The sequence below is a fragment of the Stylophora pistillata genome, chromosome 13 (assembly GCF_964205215.1).
Source record: "Stylophora pistillata chromosome 13, jaStyPist1.2, whole genome shotgun sequence".
NCBI classification, from domain to species: Eukaryota; Metazoa; Cnidaria; class Anthozoa; order Scleractinia; family Pocilloporidae; genus Stylophora; species Stylophora pistillata.
In genome coordinates this window covers 21,645,865-21,659,610 of record NC_142531.1, presented here as the reverse complement: position 1 = coordinate 21,659,610, position 13,746 = coordinate 21,645,865, and the positions used below count along the sequence as shown (strand labels likewise).

The window sequence follows — 13,746 nt, the reverse complement described above, 5'->3', positions numbered from 1 at the left end:
TTTTTAGTTGCGGTGTATATATCTTATTATTAAAAACTGGATCATTGGATAATGCAATTCAAGACTTTTTATTGGCTTAGCCATTATGGTATATCAGCCGATATACCATAATCTACAAATATGGTAAGCGTACGCGTCAGCTTAAAATCAAAAGGGAGCTAAAAAATCCAGTTTCTTCTTACAAAATAATAATTTCTTTGTGGCGTTTTTAATAAAACAATTATTCCACTCGCGCTTGTTGGATATGAGATGATTATAGCCAACTCGGCGCTACGCGCCTCGTTGGCTATCTATCATCTCATATCCAACGCGCACTCGGAATAATTGTTAATTAGCCATTAAGGAAAGGAGGAGTTAAAGTTGTGGTGTAGAAATCACGCGAGCCAGGAAGGATATTATGAAAGAGGCTGGTTAAAAATTATTTAAGTGCCATTAGAGAAGGACAGTGCTGACCACATAGGTAATATTATCTGTAATACATTTTATTACGGAATGCTGTTTTAATTATTCTTTGTCTTTGTAGAAAGTTATCGAAAAAAAGATTTTGTTGTCTACCTCGGTACAAGTCTCATTCTTTAAGCATGTCATATTTCATATCTTATTCGTCTAGGCTTTCAGTCTTCGACAATGGAAAAAAGTCGCACGAAGTTGCATTTTGGTTTAAGTGAGATAAAAAAAAAAAACAAGGACGAAAGTTTAAGACGAGAGATATTCACTGTCTTCGTTTCTACCGAGGAAATGAAACTAGAAAGACACGTGTCCGTTAGATCGAGTTCAATGAGGACTGGGCTCCTTAGAGCTGCAAAGTTGTAGAAGAACCCGTAATTCCGTTGTAGATGTATGTATCATTGAATGGTACAAACTGGTGAGTCACAAGTTTGACGATTTCTTGAGCTGCTGCACCTGAAGGAAAAAAAAAGGTAACGTAGACTTAATACCGCCTCCCATACAAGCGGGCACAAAATTCAAAAGGATTTAATAAATCTAATGCTGAATGTCATTTGTGATAATCCTAATTGGCATAAAATAATATTTTGCCGGAATGAATCAGTGGACTGGTAGTGGGTGCGAGGTATGCGGAGAGTTAAAGAATCGTATTTTTTTATTTGAGGTCGTTAGTAGGCTACGGTCAGCTTTCGCCGTGTAAAGTGGTTACGTTTCGTTTTCGTTTAAATTGATTTATTTATTTACTTTTTTTTTATAAAATATTGTCATGTTCACATCAGGTTGTACAGCTGTACTCGTATACTTCCTTAAGTAACTGTTATCTACTTGTGTATATTATGTTATTCATAGAACACCCTAACACCCCAAGGGTAGCACCACTGCCTTGGTTGGGAGTACACGTTCCCCGTTTTTTCCACCTGCTGGTTTTAGGGGTTTTCGTGTCCAGCTTTGGTGCATTAAGTCTTCTTCAATCGCAATATACTTTTGTAAGCATATTGGTTTTAAATAAATGGTACGGTGGCTTGGCTGGCCAACGGCCCAGATACCATCACTTTGTCTTCCCGGTTGAGTTGTGAAAGCAAAACATTCCTCTTACCTCCAATGAAAGCGGCGACAGGGTGCAATTCGCTAGCTCCATATCGACACCTGAAACCAGGCGGAAAGGTTACTTCAACGCACCATCTTAGCATGTTTGTCCTTAGTTTTCTGAGTGTTACCAAACCAGCTTTCCAAACCATCTGCACTCAATTTTGGGCCGATTGTGGATTCCAAAATCTACTTTTTTCAACTCAACGTGCTTAATGGCCGTTATTTATACAAGAAAAATACCGACTACAAATTTCAGTCCCCTATCACAGTTTTCATACCAACCACGAGTCCAGAATTAAAGCAAACGTGAAACTTAAGTTCAAGCATGTACAATGTGACGTAAAGTAATACTAAATAAGGCCTTACCACCAATCGTGAAACCATGATAAACAAACTAACCGAGAAGAGTACCGTTTGTCAAACAGAGCATAGAAGACAAACATTGCAAAACGGCTCCATCTAATACAAAATAAAATTCTGGAAAAGTTAAATTAGAATTGACAAGGTTAATTAACTCTTCATACTCACATTTCGTGAACATATTCTTCCTTGACGTCCGCGTTCACTGACCATTCTTGAAGTAAAGAGCTGAGACAACTCTAAACAGAACAGAATTCATAAGAAATAAATAAACTTAATTGTGTTGGGCTGAGGCAACTCTGAATATAACAGAATTCATAAGGAATAAATTAATTTAATTGTATTGGCATCAGTAGAAGAAGAAAGCACTGTTCTAGAAACACATACTCGTCCGTGCCATAACATTTCAATGACCCAATTTAGTTATATATGTTATGTGGCAAGAATTTTTAGTGAAGGAATATATGTTTATTGGTATACTGTCCGATTATTCATGGACTATCTGTAAACTCTCCTATGTTACTGTCCAATACGCCATTTGCAAAATGTCAAAATTCTCTGTTTTTAAACCGATAGCAAGTGTAAGGTCTTAATAAGAAGATAACTTTTTTCGTTTTCGAGTAATTTAAACTCACTTCCTCAAGAAAGGCTTTCCGCGTAGCCTTATTTTGAAGGTGAGGGTATTTCGAGCGCGGTAATAGAACTGATAATTCCAACCACAACGCTGAGCTGTACTGCTATAGTATGAAGCTAAGCTGTGTGCACCGAAATCTCTGCTATTAGTGCTTAAATCAGACTGTTGGCTATCAAAAGGGTCCCTAAATTTTTGCCGCTGTCCTCAGTACGCTGATAAATTAGCCGATCAAATCAGATTCTCAGACCATGAACTAAATCCCTCCAAATCAAGCCAACATACCTTTAACTTCACGACATCTGCCTCCACTTGTTCATCAAAATTACCTTGAGAAAAGTTGCCACAAAGTTATTTACTTAGCTCACTAGTAAACTTGATTAACATTTTTCTCATAATTCCTCGCAAACAATGAGACACAAGACAAACATAATACAAAAATAAGCGATAAAAGTAAAACAATTTCAAATCAGGTAGGCTGGAATTTACTTGTTTACCTGGATGTCTATGATACTGCGAGTAGAACCGATCCACTGCTTTTAATAAGATGTAGAACACAACATTACTGTCTGGATCTTCAAGATAACCAGCTGAAAAGGAGAAAAAAAGGAATTTCACAGAGAAGAATTACTCTTAAAGTGCACGAATACAGCGATAAAGAATGGTTCACTACAATGAGAAGCGCTCACGAATAAGTGTTTTAAGACCAGAACCAAAGAGATCACAACAGCCAATCGGAGGAAAGGAAAATATCACATTGAGTATCACATGAGATAGCAAAGTAAATAGACGCAAACTGCAAGCAGGAAAAACGCGAGCGACAAGTTTTCTGGACCAATCACAGAACGAAGTAGAGCAAAACGAAAGAAATCCCGAATCACTTTCGATACTCGATGTTAACTAAATACACCGCATTTAGAAGTTCTACATTTTAATAGAAAGGAGGTGACACACACCTAATTCATTCGCCTTGGCCAAAGAAGGTTCGCTCTCTTCAGCCAAGGATCTACCGCGAACTAATCTCAAAAATGCCGCATTCTTACCTAAAAAAGAAAAATGTGTATTAGACTAAAAGAGACAGTCACAAACAGGACAAAAACCACATACAGTCAAATATAAAATCTTGGGAGTTTAGGGTAAAAGAGAGAATATGTTCACTTTCTGTTTAAATAATCCATCGTTGGTTGATTGCCTTGTGAATTGACTTGCACTTGCCCACTTGTTCAAAGGGATGATATTCAACGGATAAAACGCTATCCAGCGGATAATTATTGACAAAAACTTTCAAATCTTTCGATGACTTACAGTTCGGTTTTCAAGATTTGGGAGAATGTGGATTGAATATTTAACTTTTACTTTAGAAATTGCCTCTACTTACAGAAAAGCCTAATTTCCGAATCTGAAATGCTATCTGTTGACTGAAAAATAATCTAGGTGTCAACTAACACATACAAAAACAGACTACAAAGAAATAAACAACCGTACATTTGTTAACTGAAGGGCCTGGACAACCAGATCAAAAGCCTTCATGTACACATACAGATCTTGCCTCCTGTATAAAGCTGAAAACTACCAAGTGAACACAATTCGGTTTTACTTACAAAAGGAAACTACTCAAGTAAAATCCTAATTTTAAAAAACATAGAAGAGAGAGAGGGAGAAGGGAAAAAAAAAAAAAAAAAAACAAATCAGGGTAAGTCCACAGCCATCTCACCTTTCCTAAGTCGAGTAGTATTCTATGCACCCGTTGAGTTACTACAGCAATATCTTTTCTTGCCTGTTCTTGATATCTTGAAAAGTTAAAAAATGTGAACGCCATTATCAACTTCCTTCCAGATATTCGTTTCGACCGTTTTAGCTGACTTGAAAGTTAGTACACGGTTCAAAAAATGTATTTGTGTGAGTTTATATAAATTGATTGATTGGAATTATTAACGTCCACTTTTCAAATCAATAATAGTGAGAAAATAAGAGTGAGAAAAAAAAACAACATTTTTTTCATTCATAAGTTGAAATTTTACAATGATTCGTTTTAATTCATGTATGCACTGATCTGTGTGAGCTATCCTCTCTCTCTTAATGTATTCTATTGCGTGTAAGAGGACAGCAAGTCAAAAGAAATCAGGAAAAAAAAAGTTGAAGACAATTTTCCCCTGGAAATACTTAGTACACTTCAATAAGCAAGGCATCACCCTAGGAAAGAAGGACTGTTGAAACAATTACATTTTGTTCCAGTCCAAGAGGGCAAGTTTATATGTAATATGTGTCTGTATCATCATCTGATCAAAGGTTAAAGGCTGATAGATTCGAAAGAAACTGTTTGGGGCTGCGTCGGTGGGAGTAACGAAACAATTTGGATATATGAACAAAGTTGAAATGGTAAATTGGCCACCGTAACGATTACAAAAGCTGACGTTTCGAGCATTAGCCCTTTGTCATTCGCTTCGACGAAGGGCTAACGCTCGAAACGTCAGCTTTTGTAATCATTACAGTGGCCAATTTACCATTTCAACTTGGTTGATATGATCAAAGGTTAAATTAACACTTACATATTCTGAAGCTCAATGTATCTTTTTGAATCTGCTGTCATATCTGGGATGGATCCTCTTAAGGGAAGAGCACCTAATGGGAAAATATATCATTCACCCTTGTTACGTAGTGTCACAATAAGAAATAGCAAACTTTTCATGCTTCAATACTGACTGTCATAATGAGACACTTGGAGGGCTAAGTGTTATGAACACAGTTTTTTTTTTTCATCCTGGCTTCTCCAAGAAGTGAAGGTAACAACACTTGTTTGAGTAAACAACTGGATGAAATGCAAAAAAAACAAAGAGAGAGAGAGAGAGAGAGAGAGAGAGAGAGAGAGAGAGAGAGAGAAAGAGACCAAAGAAACAAAAAGGACATTGAGTACAAACAACTGAACCTCAGCAAAATGGCACAGGGACAATCTATGGTGAAAGAATGGAGAAATGGAAAAGGAGCCAAAGTGGAAAAACAAATAAGAGTATAGTAGAACAAAAACAAAAAAAAATTGACAAATAATGAAATGAAAAAGCTGAGGTTTGGAAAAAGAGTAAGGAAACAAAATATAAACATGGTGCAGATGGAACAACAAATTTCAAAGCATATTGGATTACTAAAAATTACCTGAGCCCTCATTTTCTACAAATTCTTTGACAGCTTTGGCCAAAATCCAAAAGGAGCTACGCTGAAGAGAGAGGAACTTTTCATTTACAATCCATGCTACCAAAATGGTTCTTCTTTATTTGTACACAGCTAGTTTTGCTTTATGCTTAATTGTTCATGAATACTTACAGATTCAGTAAAGTTACTACAAAAATCATCTGCGAATATTTTGGAAACTTCACAAGGTATCTGCAAGAACAACGACAAAAAATGTGTAAGTGACAAGATGATGACTTGAAAATTCCACAAGAAGGTGAAACTATGATCACTTAAAATCTTCCTTACCCTGGTGGGAACAAGAGCTGTGTTCACAGCCCTGATGGCCTCATCAAAGTTTTCTTCTTCTTCTGGGATGCCATCTTTGTTGACTAAAATTCCTGATAGGAGAAGTAAATGAATAAAATTTTCTTAATTTTTTAGAACCCTACAAATTGGATAGATTTGAGCAGAAATTATCAGGCTTAGTTCTTTGATACCCCTTCCTAAGAACCTCTACCCATATATCTTAAATTTTCTCTTGCCAAACAAGGAGCACCAAAGTCAACAGCTGATCATAAGTCCAGATCAGCCTTTTAGCTGCCTTTATTAATGACCCACATGACAAATAAAGTAGGCAAAATCTATGTGTAATCTTCAAAGAAAGCATATGTTCAAGGTTGGTGCTTTAATTGCATTGTTGTAAGAGAGGGATTTTATGCTACATAATTTACCAAGCATGAACTGACTAACCTCCCCTAATTGTTTGTTTAAACATGTCTTTTTCTTTGTAATTTTGTGGAGCTCTGTCTTTGTGCTGTAGAGAAAATGGCTCAAGTTCAGACAAATGATTATTGTAAGTTTAGAGCACGCCCGAGGTCTTGACAGTACGGATCGAGCGCAGCTTGGTCCATCCTAAAAAGACCGAGAGCCGATATTCTTCCAGTACGGTCCCGAGCAAGCTTGGTTAATAAGAGATTTATTATAAGACTGAAGTTCAAAGGGACACAAGTGCAGTATCATTCGGGACCATTCGGGACAGTGCCCGGTCCAATACTGAGAAAATATTGACCGGCAATAGAGCATTTTGATTGATTGATTTTAGTTATTGGCCCTCTGACTGCCCGAGTCGTGTAATAAATACCTATATCCTGGGACAGATCATCTAAGGAATTTGATTGGTCAGAATTATATTTACACTCAAAGCTTAAATTGAAGATTGATCACAAAAAATATTTCTAACATTTTTAACTATTCATTCTTTAATGACTAACCTCTGCTTTCCATTTGTTTAAGTACTTTAATAACAGTACTACGTATGGAGTGTGGCCATGCTCCTGTGACAAAAGAGAACAAAGTAGAAATGAGTCTCTTTATTTCAATATTTCTTTGTGGGAAGTGTTTTATCAATTATATGTTTCCTTTCATTTAATAATTATCTAGTTATTGATAAGAACAAAATGATGCCTTATGTTCATTAAGAGCATCCCTGAGCAGCTTGGTGAAGTGATATAAGTTTTATGCATAAAACAATTTGGAGAATAAATTATGATTTTAACCTCCCCTCCCCCCCCCCACCAGAATTGTCAGGCTACCCAGACAGTTCCCTGTTAGCAATTTACACCCCTCGGTGGAGAGAGGCACTGTGAGAACAAAGTATCTTGCACAATGACTCAGGTCTTGAATCTGCACCTCTCAACCTGGAATCCAACATGCCAACTGTTAGGCTAGCAAATCTCCTGGCCAGGGGTTACACCTGGACTTTTTGATCCAGAGTCCAGCATTCATACCATTTAGAGACACTTAGTCACTTGACTAGGCATGTATTATTTACCTGTTTTGTCATGGTGTTAAGATCTAAGGCATCCACATACTGTACAAGACCAGGAAAAGGTCGGTCTAATCTCAGATCTGGATGAGTACTATCAGGGTGTGATTCAACAACTGCATATTAAGTGAGAAAATCCTTGTCAAGAAAAGAAACTTCTTACAAGTTATAGATTTTTTGCAGTTAACTTACCAGGGCAAGTCAATCCACAAAAGAAAAACTTTAATTGCAACCTCTTATTTATTGCATACTAAAAGTTTACCAGCGGTGGTAACCCAAAGTGTAATCAACCAAGTTTTCCTGGCTCACATCCTGGCATACAGAATGCGGGCAAGAAGCAAACTCCATACTCCCATTGGGGGGCTGCACTTAGCAAATGAAACCATAGTTGAAAGGGAGTAAGTTTCTAAAGAAACTGTGGTGCTGCGTTGGCGGGGGTACCAAGGTATTTTGGTTTTATCAACTAAGTTGGTAATTGTAAATTTTTCACCATAAAGAGTTAAAAAGTTGATGTTTCAAGCATTGGCCCTTTGTCAGAGTGAATTACTAGGGGCTAACGCTTGAAATGTCAGCTTTTGAACTCTTAACAGTGGTAAATTTATAATATCAAAATTAGTTGATAAAACCAAATTACCATAGTTTAAACCTTTGGCTGTGTGACCTCTTACACTGATGAAAGCTGACATTCAGCTAAATACTTCTATAAAAAACAATACCTTCCAGTCAAAATCTTTTACACAGAATGTGAGCTATTCTCAGAAATAGAGATACTATAATATTATTCCCCACAAAAATATGATGTGATGCTTACCACAGTGTTCTTGCAACACAATTCTCATGCAACCAATAAAGCCATATGAGTGACAAACTAACAGCGGTATATTACTGGACCACAGCAAGGAACCAAGTTTTAAAAGAGTTCTGTAAATTAAGATGAATTGTAAGATATCTCTTTATATTTGAAAAAGTTTGAGGGTGGTTGAAATTTAAACCAAAAAACTGAGTAACTCTAAGGATGGGACTTAAATGAATATCTTCTTATAATAAACAGTAAAGTATCTATTAGATTTCACTTACTCTTCTGGGAGCTGAGTAGCTATAACCACAGTAAATGACTTGAAATAGTCACTGTTTTCCCGTAACAGGCATTCTGTTGTCTAATCGAAATAATGACAAGATGAGACTTAATGACTAGCAAAAGTTGTTGAGTATTTAGTCTTTTACTGATAATTATACACCACTCTCAAAAATGGCTGCCGCATTGATATTCTTTTGTTTAAATTCAAATTAGCCTCACCAGCCTCGCTTGAGATAATGCATTCTTTTGAAATTTGTACTGGAGAACGAGGCCAGAAAGGCTAATTGAAATTTAAACAAAAGAATATCAATCCAGCAGCCATTTTTGAAAGTGGTCAATGATCATGTACAAAAAGCATCATACAGTGAAACTCAAAAATGATTAACCCTTTGCTACACGTACATGTTAAAAATTCAAATTGTTTCCTAACAATGTTTGCAAATTACATAATTTCATGAGGGAATGCCTAGTGAGGGTCTTATTACCCACTGCACCATGTTTAGTTGAGTGGAACAATAAGTCAGTCTGAGAAATCGATGGAAAATAGATCCAACAAATACAAGAAATAAATTGTTGTACAATTTAGGGCTATTCACAAAATTAGCTTAAAAATTATCATAGCACAAACTGTATCACCATTGAAAAAAACAGACTAAGACATCACTATGCACAATGAATGAAAATTTAATTAAGGGAAAGAAATTCACTCTTCCTTGTTTCCTCTCAAACTAAAACTTAGTTTTATTGGATGATCAATACATGGGAAATAAACAACTCTATGAGATGGCCTCAGCAATAATCTTGAGAATATTTGTGATTCCTTTGATGATTAAGAAGTTTGTTTACCTCTTCAATGAAATCTCCTGACACATCTGAATTAAGTTCAAGAAGAAGTTCAGTGGTGCACTCTGCCCGTGACTTATCAAAGAGAAAGAACATGACAGACATGGTCAACTGATTAACTTTACTTCATTTAAAAAAAAATAAAGATTTCTTTCACTGTTACCTTGCCAACATTTCTACGATGCTGTACATTATTTCTTTACTCATACATTTTCAGTTATAACTCTGTACATGTACATTCCAAAATATTCTTATTTGCAACAAATAGGAGACTGTACTCTTAGCAATAAGTGGATACAGAGTGTGCTCATAGTTATTTTTAAGTGTTAAAATTTTGAATATTACCCACAGAACCTGAAAGAATTGTTTACTCTGAGATCTGTTGACTATTCTATGAGAGGAACCAATATTATTACTCTTTTTAGACCTGTTACTGCTACTTATGGCATAAACTCTTTCAGTCCTACAGCTGCTAAGTACTGGAATGCTCTACCAGATAACTTGAGAGCTATATTGTCTCTAAATAATTTCATTTCAGCAATTTGTCAACATAATTTCATTATATGATTAGCTAATAATAATGATGATAATATTCTTATACTATTTCTAGCTAATGCAAATAGTAATTCATTTTATTCTAGGATTGAAAATTATTTTTTCTTTTTTCTTTTTTTCCTTGGAGATACTAGCCTGCCTTTGGCTACTCTTAATTTGAGATGAAATAAAGTTTTGTGCATGTAGGTAGGCATGTATGTAGGTATGTATGTATGTATGGTATGTATGTATGCATGCATGCGTGTATGTATGCATGCATGCGTGTATGTATATATGCATGCATGCATGCATGTATGTATGTATTCTAATTCACTACAGAGACACGTATAGAACAGAAAGACTGATAATAAATGGTCAGATTAAGGCACTGTTACCATCTTAATGAATTTGTGACAGTTACAATGAGGTCTAAATCTATTTTTCTTACCTTCCCAATACAATCTTTATCTAAAAAGAAGCTGTAAAAAGCAAGAGGCAAAATAACTTAAATTAAATCAAGTTACCAGTGGCACAAATATTGATATCAGAAAAAAAAAAAAATGAATAATTTATGAAAATAATTAAAAATGTATTTTCCTCCTTGAGTCAGATTCACCTATACAATACAATTAATGACTGATTTCTAACATCAAGCAGCAATGTTTGCTTCCTAAATGCACTTACTTGTTGCCTACATCTTCACCAGTAACCTTCTCCCCATCCACAATGGTAAAAGATCCTATACCTAATAGAAATGAAACACATTCAGTGTGTTACCATTTGAAACTTATTATGTGTTATTGGTGATCTGAGAATTCCCTAGGTACCATGAAGAATTCTTTGGAGAAATTCTGATGACTTTTGTTATCTAAATGAATAAAAAATTCTCCTTCTACCTCACTTTATTTTGCAGTAAATGACTTGAACCCGGGGGTAACATGTGAAGGTGTAGTCTGATCGTCCGGGTGAGTGTACTCCTGAGAAGGACTGTTGGTGGTAGTGACTGATGTTTCAACAACCTGTGCGGATGTCATCATCAGAGTCAAGTGAATGATTGTTGTCAGTAGAATGTTCTTATTCCAGTTCATGTAAAATGATCGGTTGGTTTTGCTGTGATGTTATTGGCTGTAAGACTCAAGTGATGTAAGTCGGTCGTGATTGGTCTGTTTCGATCTGTCGGTAAAGTTAGGTTGTTCTTTTTCGGTCGTTTGTGATGTTTATGTTGTGAATGAGTCGTTTGTATGGAGTGGGTAGTTGTTGATATCTGTTTAGGGGAGTCTGTTCTAAGTTAGTAAACCAGCTTTCCAGAGTCAGTCGTTGAAAATAGTCAGTGTTGTAGGTTAGGCATTGCGCAGAGTCCCAGTCAATGTTGTAGTTGGTAAGTCGATGGTGTTCAGCAATGTCATTGCTGACATCACCTTTCCTCGTCGCCCGTCTGTGTTCAGTCAGTCTTGATGTCAGCAATGACATTGCTGAACACCATCGACTTACCAACCACAACATTCACTAGGACTCTGCGCAATACCTAACCTTCAGCACTGACTATTTTCAATGACTGACTCTGGAAAGCTGGTTTACTAACTTAAAACAGACTCCCCTAAACAGATGACAACAACTACCCGCTCCATACAAATGATTCATTCACGACATAAACATCACAAACGACCGAAAAAGAATGACCTAACTTTACCGACAGATCGAAACAGACCAATCACGACCCACTTACGTCACTTAAGTCTTACAGCCCATAACATCACGGCAAAACCAACTGATCATTTTACACGAACTGGAATAAGAACATTCCACTGACAACAATCATTCACTTGACTCTGATGATGACTTCCGCACAGGTTGTCGAAATGTCAGTCACTACCTCCGACAACAGTCCTTCTCAGGACTACACTCACCCGGACGATCAGACTACACCTTCTCACTTTATTTTCTTGCTACTACTAACATTTCTTAATGAGAAACCTGTAAACTGCTAGCCTCACCAAAATTACCCAGACGTATATGATCATCACAAGCATTGGGTGCGAATGTTAGAATGTCACTGGCAGTTTAATCATAAATTTTACCTGGAAGAATGAGGTTCTTGAGAATTTCAGTTCCAGTGGCTGATGCACTTATCAAGCAAATCTTGGCTCCTTCCAGAGCTTCTTGCCCATGATCTCCCCACAGTCTTAACAACAACAAAAATAACATCTTTTTTCTAACTAGCTTAAAACAACAAGTTAAGGTACCAGTAACCTTTCAACTCTGTGACAAAAGTGAATTCAACTTGTTTTGGGATCTTTTATAAAGCTGTGAAGACAATCTCATGAGAGGTCTGGCCACCTAATGGCAAAAAATGACTCTGGATTCCAGATTGAAAGCTCTACATGTTTGAGTTCTGGTCAATCACTGAGTCAGCATGATTTTGCAGTCTGGTTGTCTGGATGAAATAGTATTGATTAAAACTATAAATGTCACTTGTAGTGACTAGTGCTGTGACAATATAGACTTTGTCTCTGATGACCTCTTACAGGCTACGGTCATCAAAATGTTGGTTGCTGCAACCACAGGGGCGGATCCAGGACTTTTTTTTGAGGAGGGGGTGCACCACTAAAGAATGGCGTAACTGACTGGTGACTGGACGTAAACAAATTGTAATAGCAAATACGAAGAAGACTTTTGCCTAGGCAATAACTTAATATGAACTGCTGAGAATACATATCAAACAATACAGTAGATTTTGTATAACTGTGAAGCAGACTGCACAGCGTCAATGCAATGCTGTAAAAGTAATGTGTCATTTTGGTCATAACACCACTTGTAATAGAAAGCCACAGGTCATCTTAGGGGGGGGAGGGTGCACACCCCCTGCACCCTCCCCCTAGATCCGCCCCTGAACCAACAACAGTTCTTCCCAGGTTTACTCTCACCTGGACAATCACATGTACACTATAGACTAAACTCTAAATCATATTTTGCAAATATAAGGTATCACCTATGCAGGAAAAAAAAAAAAAAAACCTCCCAGCCAGACAGTATTCTCTGACACACTTATTCAGAGGAAAACGTGTAACAGATAGCAGAGAGGTATTTGCTTGTCAGATACAGGGAGTTAAAGATCACTGCCGAAAGCTGTCAAAGTCACTCGGCTGTCCCTAGCCTGGTCAAGCTCTAAGGATCAATGATCAATATCTTAACTCTGCAACTCTGTCCATAACGACGTAATCATCCAAATGGGAAAGATTAACATACTGCATGAAAAAAAGGACGATAAATGAAACTGAAAACCCGCGCGCTCTGAACATAATAAATTTGTACATTGTACGTGTATGAGTGGCTAGCCACTGAGGACTAAGGTACAGACCTTATTTGATTTTTACCTGGAATGCTAATCATTTCCGTTTGGCTGGTGGACACATCAAGATCCTTACAATCGTTACATCTATGATCTGGTCTTTTCTGATATCTCAAGATCTGTTAGACGCAGTTGTCAAAAACCACTGATCACGAACGCGCGTCCAGCTTACCCGCCTATCTGCGCATTCTGTTACCCCTAACATTTCTTTCCCGATGCAATTTTTCAACATCATAATGCACATCAATTTCTCTTACCTTAACTGACGATCATATTTTTTGTTTTTATCCAGAGCTACTTTTGACATTTTCCGTTTCCTTGAAGGGCCCGGTGAATCCACCGCTTTCCTTTTCATTACGCATGGGTACTGCGATAAATAAACCACCATTCCTTCTGGACAGCGGTGCTAAACAATCTTCGAC

General features: G+C 36.9%; 1 protein-coding gene across 1 annotated transcript; it reads right to left on the bottom strand.

Annotated features, from left to right (window-relative positions):
• Positions 1-461: 461 nt before the first annotated feature.
• LOC111329339 (NEDD8-activating enzyme E1 regulatory subunit) lies at positions 462-13,721 on the bottom strand. The gene is made up of 22 exons (XM_022934010.2): positions 13,582-13,721; positions 12,054-12,157; positions 10,660-10,720; positions 10,424-10,454; positions 9,445-9,516; positions 8,598-8,677; positions 8,332-8,441; positions 7,527-7,636; positions 6,967-7,029; positions 6,446-6,509; positions 6,002-6,093; positions 5,846-5,905; positions 5,678-5,738; positions 5,077-5,149; positions 4,242-4,317; positions 3,906-3,945; positions 3,484-3,570; positions 3,025-3,117; positions 2,813-2,856; positions 2,065-2,135; positions 1,544-1,593; positions 462-903 (listed from the first exon to the last, which is right to left on the bottom strand). The coding sequence occupies exons 1-22, from the start codon at positions 13,710-13,712 to the stop codon at positions 794-796; spliced, it is 1,683 nt and encodes a 560-aa protein (XP_022789745.2). The 5' UTR covers positions 13,713-13,721; the 3' UTR covers positions 462-793.
• Positions 13,722-13,746: the final 25 nt, after the last annotated feature.